The 22,012-nt window shown below is 46.2% G+C and overlaps 1 protein-coding gene across 1 annotated transcript; it reads left to right on the top strand.

The window, feature by feature from the left end:
* The first annotated feature begins 5,157 nt into the window (after window positions 1-5,157).
* LOC149341004 (uncharacterized) lies at window positions 5,158-20,502 on the top strand. Its single transcript, XM_089551216.1, has 11 exons — window positions 5,158-5,466; window positions 5,980-6,358; window positions 8,353-8,396; window positions 9,539-9,621; window positions 10,230-10,388; window positions 11,256-11,318; window positions 12,254-12,357; window positions 15,892-15,971; window positions 18,343-18,577; window positions 19,934-20,000; window positions 20,301-20,502. The coding sequence occupies exons 1-11, from the start codon at window positions 5,158-5,160 to the stop codon at window positions 20,500-20,502; spliced, it is 1,725 nt and encodes a 574-aa protein (XP_089407342.1).
* The last annotated feature ends 1,510 nt before the right edge of the window (window positions 20,503-22,012 follow it).

Raw genomic sequence — 22,012 nt, 5'->3', positions numbered from 1 at the left:
TTTGAGTCCAGGCACGTAAGAAAGAATTCTGGCCACGGCGGCCGCATTTTGATGAGAGGGAGAAAAACTTCAAAAACTTTGCAGGCGTGGTGCTCCAGAAGCAGAGGTCCATGCCTCCGCTTCTGTGCGATGTAAGTTGACGTTAAAAAACCTCAGGTGGTCGAATAATCCGGAACCCACGGCCCAGCTTGTGTCGTGACCAACGTACCACTTGGGGACGTCATGCCTCACATGTCATTCCATTACCCTTCTTTTCACCCCCTTAATTCATTTTACTGTTTGACGAAGCTGCCATTGCGTCATTCAAATTCAAGTCACCATCAACAATTACTTTAGCGTTCTTTAAGTGTTGCAACTCAGTGACGTTAGCCTTCACTTGCTCAGCTTTAGTGTTCCCGGAAGGGCAATGTGGTTTTGCCCATTGGACTTCAGGAAAAATTCACCTGGAAAAGGCCGACGACTTCAGGCACACTTGAAAACGACACGCAACTGTATGATGAAGCTGCTGTGTACCTACCTAATAACTGCAGCGTAGTGTGTGGTTCGTGGCGCAGTCTGCATGATTTCGTGATTATACATGCACATGAGATTCGTGTTCAGCTCTGACGCATGATCATTCTCGTTCATGAATTTTCTGCAGCTCATGCATATCACCAAACTGCATAGCGGGCCTAGAAACCCTAAGGTTTTTGCTATCCTAAGCACAATGTACTGCGACCGCACCCGTGAGGAATAATAAAAAAAATGCACAAGATGATCCCCCTAAGTATGCTTATGCTTAGCGGCAGCTAAGCCTGTACATATCGTTTAGAGTCATTGTTTACAGAAATGTGGCAGGCAGCCGTACGCTATAACACCTGAGCCAGCTGGGCGGGTTCTGCGATATGCCGAAGGTCGGGGCCGTGACTGAGGTCATGCCTCCTTGGCGCATGCTGCTCGTGAACCTTGGGGTCATCACGCGTTTGATTCCTGCGCCGATGGGGTTACTGCTGAAGTGAACCCCAAGAGTAGCGATGGACCTGAATAAGCGTCCTGGGACTTTGACGTCGGGAGGCGGTCGCCGGGGCAAAGACGTGCCGAGGATGAAAAACCTAAGATGAGTTATTTGCAGATCAGAAATGAAAATGCAGCTCTCAACGCTATAAGTCGCTGCACGAAGGATTAAAAGGAAAGTGCACGGGCCAGGAACGAACCACTATCACTGCCTCATACAGATAAAAGTGAGTTGAAAGAGTGAAGATGTGAGGGGAAAAAACAAAACAGACGCACAATTTAGCGGTATGTGCCAAAGTGTCGACGACGGCTGCGGGAAAAGCCAGATATGCCTCCCTTTTCGAATGTAAACGCGACCGTACCAATCTGTCTCTGACATCCGATGCGAAGGCCCTCATCTAAAGCAGAGAGCGCAGCTGGCCTTTGCACCCTTCAAATCGAAAATAGGGGCAAGCGGGCTCCAGTTGTGGCAGAATATTTTATGCTGCTTGGCTGTCACCTGTCAACTACAACGTGCTGCAGCCGGTTTAGAGAATTTAAAAAGAACTGTAATCTATCTCGTACTAAATATGAATCATACCATAAAATTATAGAATTAACTCACAGGATGCGAATAGCATATTTGTGAACTGCGCATTACATATTCCAAGCGCGACTTTACCCATTACTTCTTGCTCCCCTGTTCTTTCTTGTTTTGTATTGTGTAACTTCTTAAACTATATACTACTTGTACAAGCCTATGTTTGTTCGCACGCACCTTTTCTTTATTAACTGCACCGCTGCCGATAGCTGTAACTGCACAATTGTTCATTGAGTTTTTATTGCAACTGCTGTGTTTCATTACTTACAACTGTTTTACTTAATTATATGCGAGGTCTCAGTACAGTCACTGACTACGGGAGATCCTTTTGTATAAATTTTTCACGTTATATTTTGCTTTTTATACCAATAAACCAATTCTGATTCTGAGAGTACTGGTAGGCGTGAAATGCATTTCCGGAAAGACGTACCGCAATCTAGGACGCCTTATTCGTGGTAGCCGCACTCTGGTATTGATCAGATCCTTTGGCTTCTGTACGAGCCATCGCCATGACACACTTCTATTCTACGACACACACGGGTAGCGTGCATGGCCTCTATGGCTGCTTTCCAGGCTTGAAGAGCCGTCGCCATCAGCCGCTTCTCTTCCAGCAGCACGCTATTGACATTTGGCATGTCGATGCTAAAACTAAAGGATGGAAAATGACAAAGACGACGAGTTAAAGCGGCAGCATGAGAGGCGACCAGTTAAACTCACCGATGGCCGAGTTTTCTACTTTTTACTGAACGAAACAAATTAGTTCCACTGGTTCTCTTCCAAAGATTATTTCCGAAGATTGCTAAGTTATTCATTTCTGCGTACTCTTGTGCAAAGCTGAAAAAAAGAGCGAAAGGCAACACACGGTAGAAGAAAAAGAAATACAAGGACAGGCGCTAACTCGCAAGTCAAGTTTATTCTAGAAAGGTACGAGTATAAATAGGGATCACACGAGACAGCATGCATGGAAAACAAAGCACTAAAAAATTGTCATTGAAACCCAAGCTATCAGTCCAAAAATCCGAATTTCCTAGCAGTCAATCCAATGGAAGTTTGACTGATACAATTGGCACTATTTAAGTGCACGTGAAAGGCTCCCATGAGCACTCCCATGGTCACAGTGCCTAAAATGAATGGTTGTGCTACCAAACAGCAGTGTGCACTGTTTCTTTTTTTTTTTGTCATTAGTACCGCATGTGCGGCAATGTTTCGAGAAGTTATTATTGGAATCCCCTCCAAGTAATTACTTGTGCTCCCCTAATCTTTCATTAATGCAGCGCCCGGTCTGACCTATGTTTAAAACACCACGGGTCAGTGGCAACTTCTAGACAAACCCCACACTACACGGCACGGACAGGGCTGCGTGCTTGACGGTGCACTCGTTTCTTTTTTTTTTCTTCTTTTTCCTATATCAATACCCGGACTGCGCACATGAGAACAGACTGCACACAACTACCGATGCGCAGAAAAGACCGCCGGGACGTTATACCGGGCCGCAACGTTTTAAGGCCATGCGCCATTTGGTGCACGTACAGTATCGCTGCGAATTTGCGGCGTTCTCTTACTAGGAGTTTTGGTCTTGACCCAGCCTTCATCCACCTTAACAACCTGCCACAAGATTCCAGTGGGTACCAGGCCATAGCGGCATTGTTGGTAACGCCTTAGCTGACGATGCTGCTCGATCGGCTCACGATACAACCAACACTGTCCGCATACCACTGACAAGAGCTGACGCAGCAAGGCACCTTCAACTACTCGCCCGAAACCTGACTGTAACGTCGTGGTCTGCCCCTGGAGTTTGGACACCCCGCTCGCATCACTTCAACCTCTTGCTCCAACATCATATACCATTCGGCCTCCCCCGCAGTGATACTACGCTGTTGTGCCGCCTGTGGCTGGGAGTGGCGTTCACAAACGCCTATTCCCATCTCATCGCAATGGCTGACTCTCCTGCGTGTGACCAGTGCGGTTGTGACGAAACGATCAGCCACCTCCTCTGTGACTGCCCTCGTTTTGAGCGAGAGCGCGGTTTTTTAAGTGCTTCTCTGCTCCGCTTGGACTCGCGTCCTTTAACAGAGTCTAACGCTCTGGGGCCTTGGACACAACCTTCCAGACAACGGAAAGCGGTGAAAGCGCTCCTGACTTTCTTAAGGGACTCGGGGTTGCATTCCCGCCTATAATCTTTAAGTTTTCAGTGCGCGCCCTCTGTCTCTGTGACATAGTGGTCGCTGGACGCTTAGACAACTCATTTCCTTGCCGCTCTTTTTCCTTTTTTCCCCTTTGTTCCCCTCCCCAAGTGTAGGGTAGCCAACTGGGCATCGCCTGGTTAACCTCTCTGCCTTTCCGTTCTTTTCTCTCTCTCTCTCTTTTAGCCCCTCACCTGTGAACTGACACTTACATTTATTGAATGTGGACAAGATTTTGAGACGGCCATCTCAAAATCTTGCCCACATTCAATAAATGAAAGTGCCAGTTCACAGATAAATTCCCTGTGACATTAGACAGCAGTCAATGGCGGACTGCCGTTCCAGAGTTCCTATGTCTTCGCGCAGTTTTGTTTCGCTCTTACCATGAACCGACTAGCCCAACATCATGTCTTACTTCGATACATTTCTTCTACTCTGGGCTCTACCACTCTTCCTATGAACAAGGGACAAGCGGCAACTACCTATGTTAACCTCATCGCACTGTCAACGTGCCAGTCAAGAGTCTGCGCTTTGTATGTGTGTATTCGTGCCTTTCTTTTGTCCCGTCGTCTTCGCGCAGTTTTGTTTCGCTCTTACCATGAACCGACTAGCCCAACATCATGTCTTACTTCGATACATTTCTTCTACTCTGGGCTCTACCACTCTTCCTATGAGCAAGGGACAAGCGGCAACTACCTATGTTAACCTCATCGCACTGTCAACGTGCCAGTCAAGAGTCTGCGCTTTGTATGTGTGTATTCGTGCCTTTCTTTTGTCCCGTCGTCTTCGCGCAGTTTTGTTTCGCTCTTACCATGAACCGACTAGCCCAACATCATGTCTTACTTCGATACATTTCTTCTACTCTGGGCTCTACCACTCTTCCTATGAACAAGGGACAAGCGGCAACTACCTATGTTAACCTCATCGCACTGTCAACGTGCCAGTCAAGAGTCTGCGCTTTGTGTGTGTGTATTCGTGCCTTTCTTTTGTCCCGTCGTCTTCGCGCAGTTTTGTTTCGCTCTTCCTATGTGATTTGGTTTTCACATTTCGGTTTTCTGTTTAACAACAGCGATTTTTAAAATGATTTCTAAATTATAGGCTCCACGCAGGGCTTTCAAACTTCATTCGAATACCAACAAAAACCAGCTCTACAGATCTGTTGCACTAGACTTTGTCCATCGAAATCATTACAGGGTCCCTTTAAGAATGGCCACATAATTTTTTTCTCCCTCTCCTCATCACTGTCTTCAACACTACCTCCATCAGCCATCTTTGGTCAGTGTGAGCTATTAATAGGGAAAGAGAAAGAAGGAGAAGAAGCAAATCTCTGCCTTAGGGCAGCTATTGAAGTGCAGCTCTGTGCACCTTGATCATACATCTGGTATGTACCGCGCAGTTCCGATGGTTCTGCTGCTACCGTGCCTGGCGGCCTCAGTGAGACCGACCGGAAAGACGCTGGCGCTCTTCACGAGGCAGTTTTCTGACCTGCCAGACTACGACACCTACCGCTATATTGAGCGCATCAGGTCTGAGCAAGCTAAGAGACTACGGGCGGACGACGGCCGCAACTCGAGCAGTAGCAAGCCTTCGCTGCCTGTCGCGTGGCCACGCAAACCCAGTTGGCTGGTCATGGGCGGTGACAGCGGACCTCACGACTCTTCCAGGCCTGACTATGGCCGACAGCTGCTCCAGTTCATGCGGGATCACCAGGTGTGTGAACTACTTGAGTAAAACCGAACGCGCTGGCTGATTTACTTGGATTTGTTCGTTGGAGTACAGTCTGTATCCAACTGCAACGCCGCATGAGGCCTGAAATACAGCACTAGTCGTGAATAATTCTCGTAAACTTGGAGCAAATTCCACAGGCACGCGCATACCGACTGCGTGCTGCTGTGCGGTGTGTATCTTACTCTTTAAAGAACTTTACACAGCTCCGCTTAGTGACGCTGTTCCGTGAAACTGCCAGACGCCACGAGGGATAAGTCAATGAGGACATGCGGACAGAATAGTGCAAGTCCTGTCCGCATGTGTGACATGTACGTACGTGCAAATGAGACACCAACCGTTGAACGCCTACATAAATCTCCTTTGGGCATGGATATATAATTAATGACTGCAACTTTTTTGTAATCAGCGGTGGGAGATTAGGCAAAACCTTTTTGATTTTTGTTTACGTTCGCCTTCTTCTACATTCCTCGCCTCGGCACCATACCATGTCCACAGGTGATCTTCTACGTAGCATGTTCGAGTGTGCTGACGGGCGTGGTCTTGCTGGTCGCGCTGATGGCACTGCACACTGTGAGGCACGGATGGAGCTGGAGGACCCCTTGGTCGGGACGAAAACAGAGACCGTACGGCGAGTCGTACGCGCTGTTGGATCGGCAGCCGTTGCTGGTCGAAAGACGCTCGGCTTTTGGCGAAGACGACGCTGAGGATGACGAAGAGGCGGCTGCTGAGTGCGACTTGCACGAGAACGCCAGGGCGGAGCGGCATGGTCTACCCGAGCGCGCCTCTGGCTCGGCCGCTGGCTCTCTTTTCGAGATCAGCACCTTATCCGAGATCGGTGCGGGAGAGCAGGCGGCCACTTGGTCCGAGCCAGATGGTATTTGGACACCGTCTCAGTTTCAGGCCGTTATACAGGGTGTTTCAACAAAGACTTAACACAATTTTTAAAAATAGGCCTTTTGAGTTGGAACAGCGCTTTTTTCGCCATAGCGCTGTCAGTGCTGTAGTACATCAGAATACAGCTAAGATGTGCTAACTAGCAGGCTGGTTAACTAATATCTAATAGTTAACTTTTCAACTGTTACTGTTAGGCTCCTTAATTATTAAGGATGTGTAGCCCACCGTAGTTAATAACTGTATAAGTTTTTAGAATTTCGAAAACATGGTTACCATCGAGGCTGTGGCCCTACAAATTCTGGCTACATCGCGCCAAAACACATGCGCTTTCGAGAAGCGTGCAGGCAAAGCAACCTCTCCAGTGCACGTAACTCGTCAAAATAACCAAAATTTGATGGGCCACAGCACCGACAGTAGCCATGTTCTCGAAATTCTAAAAACTGCTATGGATATTAATTGCGATGGGCTACACTCCTTTCCATAAGTAATGAGCTTAACAGTAATAGTTAAAAAGTTAACGATTTAATATTAGTTAGCAGGCCTGCCAGTTATCACATCTTGGCTGTATTCCGATGTAATACACCGTCTGACAATGCTGTAACGCAAAAATTGATCTTCAAACTCGAAGAGCCTATTTTTATAAATTGTGTAGTCTTGGTGAAACACCCTCTATATCGGCATCCTTCTCACAGAGGAGATTTAAAGGACAGTTCAGCTCACCATCAGTTCATCTGAACAGCAGTTCAGCAGTGTTGCATGATGGCGCAAACTGATATTGAGACCGCAACAGCAATTAAGTTCAAATCAGGTCAGCGGTCCCAGCTAAACGAACTGCTTAACTGACCAAGTGGCGGTCAACGGACCCAGCATATCGACTGAGTTTTCGATGCCTCCCGCCACCGTATGTTCTCGAATCGCATGGAAGAATGATGTCCTAGAGAGTGCACTCCCTAAACTACAACTTTCTCTGACAGAATGCATACGAGCACGCAAACATGTGAAGGTGTGTTATAAAAACTACGTTCAGTGAAGCGCTGAAGCCAAACATCACCCTATAAGATTATCCAGGCGCTGTGCAATTTTGAGCTGTTGCGCACGCAAAGCACTAAGCTCGCACAAAAATTTCATTCCCCGAAATTAAATTCGAACGGAGCACTAAAAGGATAGAAGACAATATCCAAGCATGATTGTATTTATTGATGAGCCGCATGTGACCAAGAGATTGAACTAAGTTTCGAGGAAAACTCTGTTCAGCCGCAGCCGACACCTGTTAAGTTCATCGACACTTATAAAGATCACCTGCCGCGCAATTGAACGACATTTGAAATTACCTGATGATGGCATAACCTTGAGAACGGGCCGTGTCATTCGTTGCAACAAAACCAAAATAACAGGTAGCATATAATGGCAATCAACCGACATGCCTGTCCATCACAAGGAAACCTGTAGAGCATGCACTGACTTTCTCATTTTACCTGCAACAATTTACAGCGATTTTGAATTGTTTTACAGCTAGAGCTGCATCTGGGACGTTTTAGCATCCGAGCATCGTCACCCCATATGGTCACAACACATGTCACGTACCTTGACGTCATGTGTGACGTCATTTTTTTTTTGGGGGGGGGGGGGGGCATATTTCTGCATGGCGAGGATGCGCAGTTACGTGGCACATTGGTCACGCGGTTACATGTTGCCTCTAGTGTTGCCTAAAGAGAATAAATACCAACGGCAGGAGCAGCAGAAGCAAACAACTGCCGCTGAGCTCTGTGTCTTATCCTGCAGAGCTGAACAGCAATATTTTTTTTTTCTTTTGCTATCAAGAATCCCCATCGTGGACCTGCTATCTGGAAAAGAGCGCTACGCTATGAGGCTGTGCATGGCTATTTTCTAACGAAACGTAATGCTTAGTATGAGCTCGCGTTTTGCGACTACCAAAGAGGCTCAAAACATGCTTGACACTTTTGTTGTTTTCAGAGCCAGCCGAAGGCCTATGGAATTCCGAACAACCAATCAAACGGGTAACGTCAACAGCAATTATTGCGCTTGAAACAGACATGGCCTTACACGCGAGATATTTCACGTTTAAACCTGAGCATAACAATATGAAGAATGCCCACTTTTTCGTGTCGTCTATTCTTGTTATTGTGAAAAATATTTCATTAAGGCATATCTGAGAGACGTGAAGATTTCGGAGAGCCAAGGCGGGCCTGCAGAGTGAAAATAGAAGAAGTATCTTGAGTGACTGTAGCCATGTAACCACTCGTCGAAAGCTAAGCTCGCAGTCATGCTGTGGCAGCTCTGAGCTCTGCTAGAACAAAGCTGCCACGAAGGGTCAAAAACTTCGCTACGCTTTCTGGAGTGTCTTTGACGTCGAGGTGAATCCCAAACATTATTTACCTGCCATCACTTTCAAATTATTGAATTTTTTTCCTGCTCAAAGCATTTTTCTTTCGTTCCGAGATAGCCCCATACCCAACAATTTTAAACAAAAGCATTTTCGAGCAGGAATCCTTTGATCGACCCAATTTTTTCATATAATGTGAGACTTCACTATAACAATCAGTATATCCGCAGATCACCCGAGGCAGTCTTCAGTTTTTTCATTAATGTTTTTGTTATCGTCAAAAGCGTTCCCCATTGGCTTTCTATGGCCATCTTAGCTGTTCACTGCGATCGATGAAAACACAAAGATTTTACTACATATCAGAAGAATGGACCATTAACTTCAATACTTACATAGCAGTATCTTGCAATTTTCCAACTTTCAAAATTTTTGTCCGAGTATGTTCGACATGAATACGTTATAACCCTAAATATTTACAATTTTGCAAACAATGGAGTTTCTTGCTTTGAAATTTCGCCGTATTTTCTTCTCAAAGTCGCAAGTTTTTTTGCGTGCCGGTTTGATATCTGTAAGTGTTCATAGGTTTTTTGCATGCTTGTTTGCTTTGTATAATTCTTTCACATTCTATACTCTATTGATAACCTTGTTTTGCTTTACTTCGTGCTCCTTTGCCAACAATGCGAGTGTTTGATTCCTGTAGTATATTCATCTTGGTGTGCAACGTTCTTCCCTCCCTTTCTACCTCACCGTGTAATGCCATTAATCAATAAGCAATAAGCCGATCAGTCCATGGCGCTGCACGTTGTTTTTCTGCAGCCCATTGAAGTATTTCCTAGCCGGCTGCTGGACCTGTGTAACCAGGACAGCCCGCTGACTTTCCTGGCCTTCCTACCTAGCGGGTAAGGAGCGTGCTCGGAATGGATGCTTGCTCTGTTTACTTCGCTGAAGCTTAAAAAATATATAACAGCCTAAATTGTAACCGAAAGAAGAATAACGCCCGAAAGCGCACCCTATTCTTTTCTAAGGCCCGCTGCGCGCCGATATCGGCCCTGCATAGGCCCTGTTATCCTAGTCACTAATACCAATGCTACAACTACTACTACTACTAGTACCGGAATTGTGTTCTTAGCCCTTGGAAATGTTCTATACTTGCTAAGCTAGCAGTCCGAGAGTATGATGGCTCTAAAATCGGTAGATGTATGTGAAACGAAGACGATGCATAAATAATTTTTCAACGCTTTTTTTTTTTATTAGGATCTTAGCGTACTTGCATCCTGAAGGAAACTTTTTGCTAGCTCTTGTTGTCTTTCTTTTTACCCATCCCTAGCAATCCTAAATAGCTTTACCTAGCGTCATCTGGCATGTCTAGTGCTACTGTTTAGTAGGCGTAGAGGCTAAAGGTTTTTTTTTTATGCGAGTTACTGCAAACGTTAATTTTATCTGGCTTAACAAGAAAAACAAGGAAAGTCAAGCACAAGCAGGAATTGACTTATTTCTGGTGGTGCAGGAGCCAGGTGCGTTGCAAGTGGCTTGCCCGCGGCCGCCACAGCGAGGTCTTCCAGTTGGTCTCGGTGCTCAGGAGGACCGTCCTCAAGGTGGTGCCGGTCACTGCCGACTTTTCCCAGCCGCGGGTCGACTCCATAGCCGCTGCCATCGAGTGTAGCGTGTGAGTGAGACTGTCTCGCTTGCATACACACAGGGAGAGGATGACTGCCCCATGGCTTCAAATCTAATTGATTCGTGCGAGCACGTAGCCAAGCGAAAAGGAAGAGGGAAAAGGGCAGGGGGGGGGGGGGGAGCTGAAGAAGAAAATTTCTCCCCTCTTAATTCAACTTTCCCCCAACCTAAACCTACTCTCGTTGAAAACGCGTTCCCCTGTTCCCCACCCCAACTTTTCCTCTAGCCCTAAAAAATATCACCCGGGGTCTCCACGAAAGAACAAAATATGTTGTCGTACGCCAGGCCTCACGGTTCCGAACATCGCAGTCGGCAGTATTTCAGGAAAAAAGAAAAAAGGCCTCTAACTGAAGCGTCCACAACGTTGTCGAAATATTATGTTCGAGATGGCTAGACCGTATCTAAAGTAAATGTCAAGAACAAAATGAAAACCCTTATTCACTGCTCGCTACTTGTCCCACTTACAACATATCTCATTCCAACTTTAGTCAACTGCGCCGCAATATTGCTTGACTGTATAAAGCCAGGACAGGCAGTTTTTGAAGCAAGCTGCACGCCTACTCCATATTTGTTTTTTTACTTTTTGGAGGGCGTAGGTATCGACATGATTCCTGCATTAACATTGCAGGCACCTGTCACGTGTTAGCACGCGTAGAATGTATTTGGGCGCCTCTTTATTTGGCAATGTGCGCCGTGAGAAAACAACCTGCCATTTTTTTTTAAAAAAAGTGCCCATGGCTCAAAGCACGCCTGCGTAATTAAAAGGTTACATACGCGGCACCATCCCCGATGTTATTCCAATTGTTCCAGTGTCATTTCTACAGTACAAGTGACCACCACTCTGTTTATTTTGCAGCAAGCTCAGCATGCTTAGGCATGGAATGCGCTACAGGGCACCCAATTTCATAGAAGTCCAAAGGTAGGTGATTTATTTTCAACTTTTTTTATTGCAACCTGTTTCAACCGTCTGCCTCTGTATGCTATCCTACGTATCCCTCCTGAACATGCTGCAGTTTTGGGAATACTTAAAGGGGCTGCGAAACACTGCTTGGGGGGATACCGGCTATACTTCAGTTGGGTTCTTCATGTCACACAGATGCTGACTTAAAAAGAATTACAGGAATCGATGCACAGGAACGGGAGTTATTCAGTGAAGAAATTTCAAAATACAAGCAAACAAAACGCTGCCCTCAACTCGATTTTGGCGGGGCTTCCCACTCCTATTTTGCTCTCCCAATGACGGCACCTGGCGCAACCAATCAAAACAGCCAGCCAGAGCACGTAGCGGAAGTTTGTACTCCATGGTTGCCTGCTCTCTGTAACTCGTTCTTGCTGAGACGGGCAGCGTCGTTTCCATGCCAGAGTGCCCCTGGTGGTGTATTTTTATTTTACTTGCTTTGCAGGGCCTTTATCTAAGACAAACAAGTTGTTTTTGTTGATCTAATATAAAACGCAGACAGGTGACAAAATGTGTCTCTATTTATTCACACAATTTGCAGTATATTTACTGTTTGTCCGATCATCACGCTCGCGCCAGGTGATGTCATATCCGCTGCTAAAAACCCGCCACTGTGTGGCGACACCATCAGAGCCATGAAGTTGTTTTTGGGAGGACATTAAAATATTAAAAAACGGAATATACGCGGCATTACCGACGCTAATAGCACCATTATAACTCACCGTATGCAATCAACAGGCAAAACAGTTAACTAAGATTGTGTTTCTGGGCCCCTTTAAGGCGGCAAATAATATTTCAGCCAAATAGCCCCTTAAGTTGCATTTTGATTGGTCGTTCGTGGACTTTAATGTTCGGTTTTGGACGATGCGTGAAACACTTGTGGCCAATACACGCAGAATCGCTTGCGTCTTCGACCAGTTTCCGAAGTGGTTGTTGAGCGGAGACAGAAGCCACGGATCTAGAGACTCCCTGGCAGAAAGCCTGTCCTCCGATGTAGCCGGTAAGGACGACACCGAGCGTCTCTTATTCCCTTAACAACTGCAACTCGTGACAGGGTTTTTAGATGCTCAACCACGTAGCCATATTTGAGCGCACAACTCTGTGAACATTGCATCTTGGCGCTATACTCAGACAACGCTGCAGCCCGCAACACATCCTGTACAAAGTGCCGACAAGGTCGGACGCTTGATCTATAGTATGATAGTATGCTCGAAAGAAGCGGCGCACTATCTAGCGATGCTTGAGGACTATCGTTAATCTTTTTGTTTCAATGTACAGCATGCACGCCACATAGCACTAAACATGCCTTGCACTATATGACACCTTATGTACTGGTTTAGGGAAATCTAAATGCACAGAAGCACTGAGCCGCCACGGTGGCTCAGTGGTTATGGTGCTCAACTGCTGACCCGAAAGACGCGGGTTCGATCCCGGTCACGGCGGTTGAATTTCTTTGGAGGAGAAATTTCAAAGGCCCGTGTACTGTGCGATGTCAGTGCACGTTAAAGAACCCCAGGTGGTCGAAATTTCCGGAGCCCTCCACTGCGGTGTCTCTCATAGCCTTAGTCGCTTTGGGGCGTTAAACCCCATAAACCAAACTAAACCAAACAGAAGCACTGAGCCACCCTGAACTTCCATGACGCTGACAACTTGGAGAGTTTCGTGTCAAAGCGGCAGCAGAAGATCGGAACGCCAGCATAAAAAGTCGAGTGGACTTGTCTATCCGCACGAGTTCTTTACATATAATCAAAAACTTGCAGCAAAAATATCTCTTTAGCATTATCTTGAGTCATATGTGGCTACAATGCGATTTTCATTGTTTTCCGGTGTTCGCGTATGTTTTGGTTTTTTCCAGTATAGCCTCTCAGTAACTACAATCAAGGACGGCAGTATAAAGGACAGAAGAGCAAGTTGCTAGGCTTGTTGGTACTGTTGCATCGTGGTGGAGCAGCGCAAAGGATGGGACACAAGAAACAAGGAAGGACGAACACAGGCGCCGACTATCAACTGAATTTTTATTTCGAAATAGCGAGAATATAAAGCAGTCATAAGGGGGTGGAACATAGATAAAAGGGCGGCTCGGTCACCGGAATCCAGAAGACAGAAGACAGTCACGTCAGTAGATGAAACATATTGGTAAATGTAGTGGCGGTGAAAGACGATAAAGAGAAGCGGAGGGTGTATAGGGCCATGGCGCGAGATAACGGATGATCGGTAAAGAAAGGCGAGGTCGCCCAAAAGGGGCTAAAAGCTAAGACAATCAGCAACGGAAATTATGGCATTAAAACATAAAATTCGTTAAGAATAATCAAAAAACACTTTAAAAACGTTAGTAACTGGTAGGCTGCGAGGTGTGAAGGGCCGGCAATCAAAAACATTAAGGCCTCACAGAAGATGAATTTTTAAGGAGGCAAAAAAAAAGGACGCTAAAAGCACGAAACAACTAGAAGGAGGAGTAAAGGCCTGCGACGAATAAAAGCTAACCCTATGTCACAATTAAAATACCTAAAACTCGGCATAAACAATAAAAACAGGGTGGGATAAAATCAAACAACGCAAAGAGTCACAACGCATGCCCTGCTGTTCTCGGGAAATCCAATTCTTTCTGAGATAAACTAATGGATGGTGTACTGACACAGTGGTCTTTCACACGACGGATGTTGCAAGCCTCAATTATTTCTCTCGACGTTCGATCTTGTCCTTTCTCAATGATTGCACATTGGTCAAATAATGGGGCGCAAGTTTTGCTTTCACATTTTTGGTCTTTCACACGATGGATGTTGCAAGCCTCAATTATTTCTCTCGACGTACGATCTTGTCCTTTCTCAATGATCGCACATTGGTCAAATAATGGGGCGCAAGTTTTGCTTTCACATTTTTGGTCTTTCACACGACGGATGTTGCAAGCCTCAATTATTTCTCTCGACGTACGATCTTGTCCTTTCTCAATGATTGCACATTGGTCAAATAATGGGGCGGAAGTTTTGCTTTCACATTTTTGGTCTTTCACACGACGGATGTTGCAAGCCTCAATTATTTCTCTCGACGTACGATCTTGTCCTTTCTCAATGATTGCACATCAGTCAAATAATGGGGCGCAAGTTTTGCTTTCACATTTTTGGTCTTTCACACGACGGATGTTGCAAGCCTCAATTATTTCTCTCGACGTACGATCTTGTCCTTTCTCAATGATCGCACATTGGTCAAATAATGGGGCGCAAGTTTTGCTTTCACATTTTTGGTCTTTCACACGACGGATGTTGCAAGCCTCAATTATTTCTCACGACGTACGATCTTGTCCTTTCTCAATGATTGCACATTGGTCAAATAATGGGGCGCAAGTTTTGCTTTCACATTTTTGGTCTTTCATACGACGGATGTTGCAAGCCTCAATTATTTCTCTCGACGTACGATCTTGTCCTTTCTCAATGATCGCACATTGGTCAAATAATGGGGCGCAAGTTTTGCTTTCACATTTTTGGTCTTTCACACGACGGATGTTGCAAGCCTCAATTATTTCTCTCGACGTACGATCTTGTCCTTTCTCAATGATCGCACATTGTTCAAATAATGGGGCGCAAGTTTTGCTTTCACATTTTTGGTCTTTCACACGACGGATGTTGCAAGCCTCAATTATTTCTCTCGACGTACGATCTTGTCCTTTCTCAATGATTGCACATTGGTCAAATAATGGGGCGCAAGTTTTGCTTTCACATTTTTGGTCTTTCACACGACGGATGTTGCAAGCCTCAATTATTTCTCTCGACGTACGATTTTGTCCTTTCTCAATGATTGCACATTGGTCAAATAATGGGGCGCAAGTTTTGCTTTCACATTTTTGGTCTTTCACACGACGGATGTTGCAAGCCTCAATTATTTCTCTCGACGTACGATCTTGTCCTTTCTCAATGATCGCACATTGGTCAAATAATGGGGCGCAAGTTTTGCTTTCACATTTTTGGTCTTTCACACGACGGATGTTGCAAGCCTCAATTATTTCTCTCGACGTACGATCTTGTCCTTTCTCAATGATTGCACATTGGTCAAATAATGGGGCGCAAGTTTTGCTTTCACATTTTTTACAGTGCTTGGCCAGATTTCCAGTGATGGCTATATTACCTACAAATGTTTAGGGGAAACCCCCAAGGTGGAGTAGATTTGTAATTAAGGAGTAATTACTCATTGACATCCAGGACGAATTTTTCTTTAACTGCGAAGTTTCTGAGAAAGCTGTATAGCTTTCCTTTGTAGCCGTACGGCTGCGCTCGGGTGGATGTCAATGAGTAATTACTCCCTAATTATTACCTACATTGTTATTATGTTCCTGAAGTCTGACATTGAGGCACCTTCCCATTTGACCAATGTATTCCTTCCCGCAGGATAAGGGCACAGAGTACACAACACCAGAGGCACAAGGAACATAGGGATTACTGTGCGTTTGCCAAATAGTAGGGTAGACACATACAATGTCTTGCTAGATGATCTTAATTCATGAGGTAGCTTACTTTTCTAATTTTTATCTATATCTTTTCAGGCACAAATCAATGCTTCCTAACCAGGCATTTCATTGTGTTCGAACTGTGCTACGCCGGCAAGCCTCTGTCGCATATAACGGTGCGTTTTCTAAATTCGTAAGTGTTGGGCAGTGATCACGAGTGCTACTTTCGACTCTGCCCTATAGAATCTAGCAATCAACTTCATGTTCATAACACAATAACTAGTCGGGCGAGATGCATGTTTCGTTCATGTTCATTACACGCTCGCCTGTCGTGTGAAAATGCTATCGAAGGGATTGTGACAAGGACGGAAAAAAAAATTCGTTGACCTCGATGTTTAGATAAGAAAAATTGAATGACATGGCTTTTCCGAAAGACTTGAGAATTCAGCAAGGCAAAATATTTGTGAAAGAACGATAACATGGGAAATAATCAGGAGTGCTCAGTAAAAATATTCTTGTAAGCCATTTAAGGCGCATTTGAGGCATATTCACACCATACTTTAGCTCCCATCGGTGGGTAATGCTAGGCTAGTTAAAAGAGACAGCTGAAGTCATCTTTTGAAACATGGTAGGACAAGCTTGGAAGCATGGAACATGGGCGCAAGAACTCTCGACATTTGAAATCCTGTGTTCATGATTTCCTCCTCTCGTGTTTTTGCCCTCGTTTTTTAGCGCTGATAGTAGTCTGAACTTAAGGCCCACAAGGTCAGTTTCGTCGCATACGATAGCGCGCTCTGTCCAACAGGCACAAAAACTGAAAAGCTTGACAAATAACTCGTCAGAGTGGAGTCGACCCAGCCACAATGACAAGGAGCACGGACATCAAAAATGCATGCACACGAGCACTGTCTTTTTTTTATGCCTGTCGTTTTTATGCCTAGTGGCCTCTGCATTCTTACTTCAAAATATTTTATTACCTCGCCGACCCTGCCATCCCTTGAATAGCACTACTGATGTAGTTTAAAAAAGAAAACACTTAATGAACTCTGGAACGTTCACTGCAGATTTTACTGCATTGAAAACCCTGCAGTGAACGTTTTCTTCGAAAGGAATACTAGATGCGATGCTTTCAAAAAATTTTAAAATTTCCGAATCGCATACAAAATGCTCAGTTCAAATGCTGCAGAAATGTATTCCACCAATTGCTCACAGACGCCCATGCATCACATCGAAGCTATCTTCTCTGTCGGCTGCTTCTTCCTTTTCCCGTATAACGTACCATCCTACCTGCGCCTTGATGTATATTTGTATACAATATATGTGTCCATATATAGAGTACGCGCTGGTAAAACACCGGGGCTTTGAGTGTCGTCTAGCCGAGCTTAGACCTGAATACCAGTACGGACGCAAAACTCGGGCCGCGAAAATCGACGAATGAATGCTTTTCTGCAATGAAAATTCGGCAGTGACACTTAGGACTGATTACGTGCGGGAATTCGAAAGCGTTGATGATTCACTCAACTGGCCGCAATGAAATCCAGGTACGAAATGACGGGCCGTAGGCAGTACGCCCAACTGTCTGCACCGTTTCCGATGCCGCGATGCATGACACCTCTCGCACACACGAGCACCCGAAACGCTGTGCGAGGAACGTTTGAATCACAATCTTGATTCGAAATTCTGGGAAGGCATACAAATGAACGTGCATATGTCGCCGGTTCGGATCCCTGTCGCAAGCTAGCCTCCAACTTGATTACCGTATGTAAGCTATGGTCAAATGTTTAGGGGAATCTCCCAAGGTGGAGCAGATTTGTAATAATTGACATCCATCCGAGCGCAGCCATATGGCTACAATGATATAAGGCTACATACGCCTGTGTTTGACCAACACAGTTCCCACTTCAAGTTATTGATTAATTCGCTCTCGCCCCACCATAAGCTTGCTGTGCCGGTTAGCTCAATTGGTTGATCGACTACTCCGATGAAGCGGTGGTCCCGGATTCAAACCCCGGACCAGAACGAAGTTTCTGAGAAAGCTGTACAGCTTTCCTTTGTAGCCGTATGGCAGCGCTTGGGTGGATTTCGATGAGTAGTTACTCCCTTATTTCGTATAAGCTATATGCAACGAGAAACTTTATGACACCACTCGGAACGCTGTACGACAAACGGTTGCTTCACAGTTTGGTGCGAATGAACTGGCGCCACATGGAGGTCGACCAGTGCCGAATATATACAAGCGAACGACATGTATATGATTGTCTGATGTGACTCGTGCTGGGCTTCCTCTGTGCATCATATGGCCGCTCGCTGACGTCAGCCTATTTTTCTTGTCATCGCTGGGATTTTTTTTGTACCATCTGGGAGCGCACACACACCCTCCCGATTTCATCGTAATGAGACTAGTAATGCCTTCTCATAAAAAAATGTTTATGAAAGATCAGTGCACACAAAATTTTCGCTATCACTGCCGGTTTACTCGCGAACATAACGCGCCCTCCTTTCTCTTTCTGTTCCACGCTGAACCGTTTCGCTCGCTCTCTGCCACAGCTGCGCAGCGCGGTCCAGGGACGGAGCCTGGTACTGCAGGCCTCGTGCTGCGTCGCTGTGGCTGAGCGCGCAGTGGGCTTCCAGCTGGTGGGAGCGGGCGAGGACAAGCTGCTCGTGGCGTTCACCGACGCTGCCAGCCTCGAGTACTGCCTGCCTGACAGGCCGCCTCTGTCCGTGGACAGCGCGGGCCTGAGGGCGCACCTGGCCGGCTGCTTGTCGTTCGCCCTCGGACCAGGCGAGTCAGCACACGTGCATTTTCCAGAGAAGTGCAGCTGAGCAATGGGACGTCCCGCTGTGGCTCAGCACTCATGGCGTTCGGCTGCTGACCACGCAGGCGCAGGATAAGCCTCACCACCCGTATTTCTATTAGATGGAAGAACAACCATGTGGTCTGCGATGACACATAGTTACGGCGCCTCTCCTTCCCTCTTACCAATCCACCTCTCTCGAAGCGAACAGCAAGTGACAGGATGCGGTGGTTACCGCGACCGGCTACTGAGCTAAAGGACGCGCTATCGAATCCTAGCCGTGGTGTCTGTGTCTCTTTGGAGGCGAAGCGCAAAAGACGTATGTGGGCTGTGCGATGTCAGTAAAGGCGGAGCTTAAGTGCCCCCCTAACCTTTGATAACTCTGTACTTCAGCCCTTCCCGCGAAGTGTCCTCAGGGTGTGAACAGCAGCCTTGTGAGGAAGAGGTAGTATAAGAAGCGATCATAAGCGATTTTGGGAAGAATATTAAGTCGTGGCAAGTAGAAGTGAATCGGAGCAGGGAATACGGAACGGTGGTTATACCGCGTTCTTGACAGATGGGTGATAGTCCGTAGCAATTTGGGAGAGCTCGTGGGAACCTTTATTAGACTACTCTGTTACTGGTTTTACTTAATTTTAGTTGGTTGCTTTTTTCTCTAATATGCAGGCCTCCAAGATGTGTGTGGCCTGCAATAATACTCGTAGCGCTATCTTGTGTAAACCACCCGCGTCACCAACCAGGCTAAGAGCAAGCACAGCGGTGCAAACTGTGGTGATGAACCGCGAGCGCACCAGTCATTTGAGGGGACTCAGGTGTATGAATCACACTGATCGATCCCATGGCCGTGCAGATTACCGACATTCATAAAGTAAATGCGTTGTCATTAATAAAAATAAGAGATTACGCGTCGCATATTCCCGTGTTTCTTTCAAAGCCTTGAGGGTATGAGCACTGTTCGCATTAGTACTGCGAAAGCATTATACGGCTCATCGGCAACGAAAACCGGCGTCGTTTACTGACTAAGTGGTCACGAAAATTCCCAGATGACGTCATCTTGGTATCAAAGAAAAATGAATTTTTTTCCGAACAGACCGCGAGGCGAGCACGCAACCCATAGGCCAAAAAACCGGGTTGCTTCTGGTCGGTGAACCTATTGTACAATATGCGTCGCCTTACGACTGTATGCTAATGAGCAGATGTGTCATTAGAAATGAAGATAAAAAAATAAAAATAAATAAAGATAAAAAGTACAACTAACAATAAAGGCAATGCTTTTGCAACCCAAGCCCGTAATTGGTCCTAAGTGCCCTCCCTAATTATTTTTTTTACTTCATTCCCCACAGAGGGAGACTCGGACGACGACTTGGCACTTCGCGACACAGCGTTCGGGAGCGCTTTCTCCAAATGCAGGTACAAATACACCTCGTAGAATGCGGCACTTTCTTCAGCGTCAACTGTTGCGGGTTATCTTTGTTTGAAAGGATAGATCATGGCCATGTTTGAGGGGTTTCATGGGACGTTTAATTAAGGCAATTGTCGTTGCACCCATGGGCCATATGACTTTGCTATTTGATATTATAAAATGCGATCTATGACGACAGGACTTTGGTGAGACAGGGTCGTGTTCATAACGGTTAGCACAAAAATACGGGCCATGACACCCATTAGGTGCCTAGCGTTGTTACACTGTTCTTCTTTGGCTCCACTCAGCGGCCCAGATGCGCAGCGCTTCTACGGCAACGTCACGTGGCTGGGCGCCGTGCTGGACTCTGTGGTGCGCAAGCTGCGCGAAGAGGTGCCCGAGTCCCGGGCGCGCAACGAACGCGCCATCTTGGAAGAGCTGCTCTCCTGGCAGGGCCGCCTGAAACGATGCCGCTCTGCTGGCGAGTTCGTCGCCTCGCTGGGCCTATGAGGATGACGACGCTGCTGATTCCTTGCCTATACAGGGGCACTGTCGTCCGGCCTCCGTTTCCTTATCGGTCACATTAAAATCTATCGTCTTTTGGTTATCGCACCAAGACGTGGTATTGTCAGTACTCCTCACCTGTGGGGCAAAAACATGGAGGCTAGCGACAAAGCTTGAAGTTAAATTGAGGACATCGCAGCCAGTTTTGGGAAAGAAAATAATAAGGGTAACCTTACAAGGAAGAGAGACCAGCTGCACGAATCATACTTGTCGATCCTGTGGCCGTGCAGACCACTGACATTCACAAAGAAGATGCCTTGCCATGGGCGCGAGATTACGTTCCATTCACGAATTCTCTTTAATGGTTCATGGTTTATGGCGTATAGCGTCCCAAAGCGACTCAGGCTATGAGGGACGCCGTACTGAAGGGCGCGAATTCTCTTTAACGGTCAGCTATGCACGTGGTTGCTCTTTACCTGATACACATGGCGCATACCCACAAGGGGGATTGGCCACCATGTTGTCCACGACCAGGCAGTGACTACCAGTTTTGTAGATTGCACGCGGCAGAAATGAGATGATATTCGAAATTTGAGCAACACAATTTCCGTGACAGAGATGGGTGATTGGGCTGCCGCTGCTTCGTTCTCCTCTCAAAAACTACTAGACTCTCAGTGTACTTTTCCTGGTCATCAACATGCACAAAAAAAAAGACCTTTTAGCAAGTATTTCCTTCACTCGCCTAGTCATCACCCGCGAGTGATCTTAAATTTCACCAATGACTTTCTACCTTAATTATTTCTATCTCTACTGTTTGAATGTGCAACACACCCCGGCCAACCATCCATTGCGGGTATGTAACGTACACCAGTGGCCTGCAACAAGAGGAGAGTTGTCTAGGGAACAAAAGCGAGTTAAGAATATTCCAAGTGAAATCAACAAGAGAAAATGTACACTGGAGGGACATGTTATGCGAAGAGAACATAAACGATGTCATTTAGGCTAATGCAGTGAATATAAATGTAAGGTAAACTCAGCAGGGCAAAGAGTGAGGTGGGGTCTAGAACGGCCATGTAGTCAGAGATACGGGATTTACGAGCATATGGTATACCCGCAGCTGATGCGAGACAGGGCTAATAGAGATTTATTGGCGAGGAATTTGTCCCCAGTGGCCACAGCTATGCCGGTGGATCTGATTACGATGATCAATATGTGTGAATTTTCCCCGCAGTCGCGTCACATCAAAGAATTGTTCTGGTATGAACTACCTAGTCGGGTGGAGCATTAGTTTCACTATAGCTGACATCTTTCCCTGCCGCGAGTGACTTGAATTGTTGCAGCCGGAGCTTCTCAAATTGCAATTTTGCCAACAGCTGCGATAGTCAGCGCCTTACCACCGGGCAGCGTACAATTCATATAAAGGAGGCTTATAGTCTTGCTTTCTGCCGCTAACGACGCATTGGTAGTTCACTGGCACTAGCCTCATCGTTCAGGGTTGGCAGAGGCCTTACAAGGT

This window comes from Amblyomma mixtum, chromosome 6, assembly GCF_055824585.1.
Source record: "Amblyomma mixtum isolate Tamu chromosome 6, ASM5582458v1, whole genome shotgun sequence".
Taxonomy (NCBI): domain Eukaryota; kingdom Metazoa; phylum Arthropoda; class Arachnida; order Ixodida; family Ixodidae; genus Amblyomma; species Amblyomma mixtum.
This window is presented reverse-complemented; position numbering and strand designations above follow the sequence as displayed.

Coding starts and splice junctions, on each gene's coding strand:
- LOC149341004 (XM_089551216.1), top strand. CDS start 5,158: ATGGTTCTGCTGCTACCGTGCCTGGCGGCCTCAGTGAGACCGACCGGA. Junction 5,467..5,979: donor AGTTCATGCGGGATCACCAG/GTGTGTGAACTA, acceptor CCATGTCCACAG/GTGATCTTCTACGTAGCATG. Junction 20,001..20,300: donor AGCGCTTTCTCCAAATGCAG/GTACAAATACAC, acceptor GGCTCCACTCAG/CGGCCCAGATGCGCAGCGCT.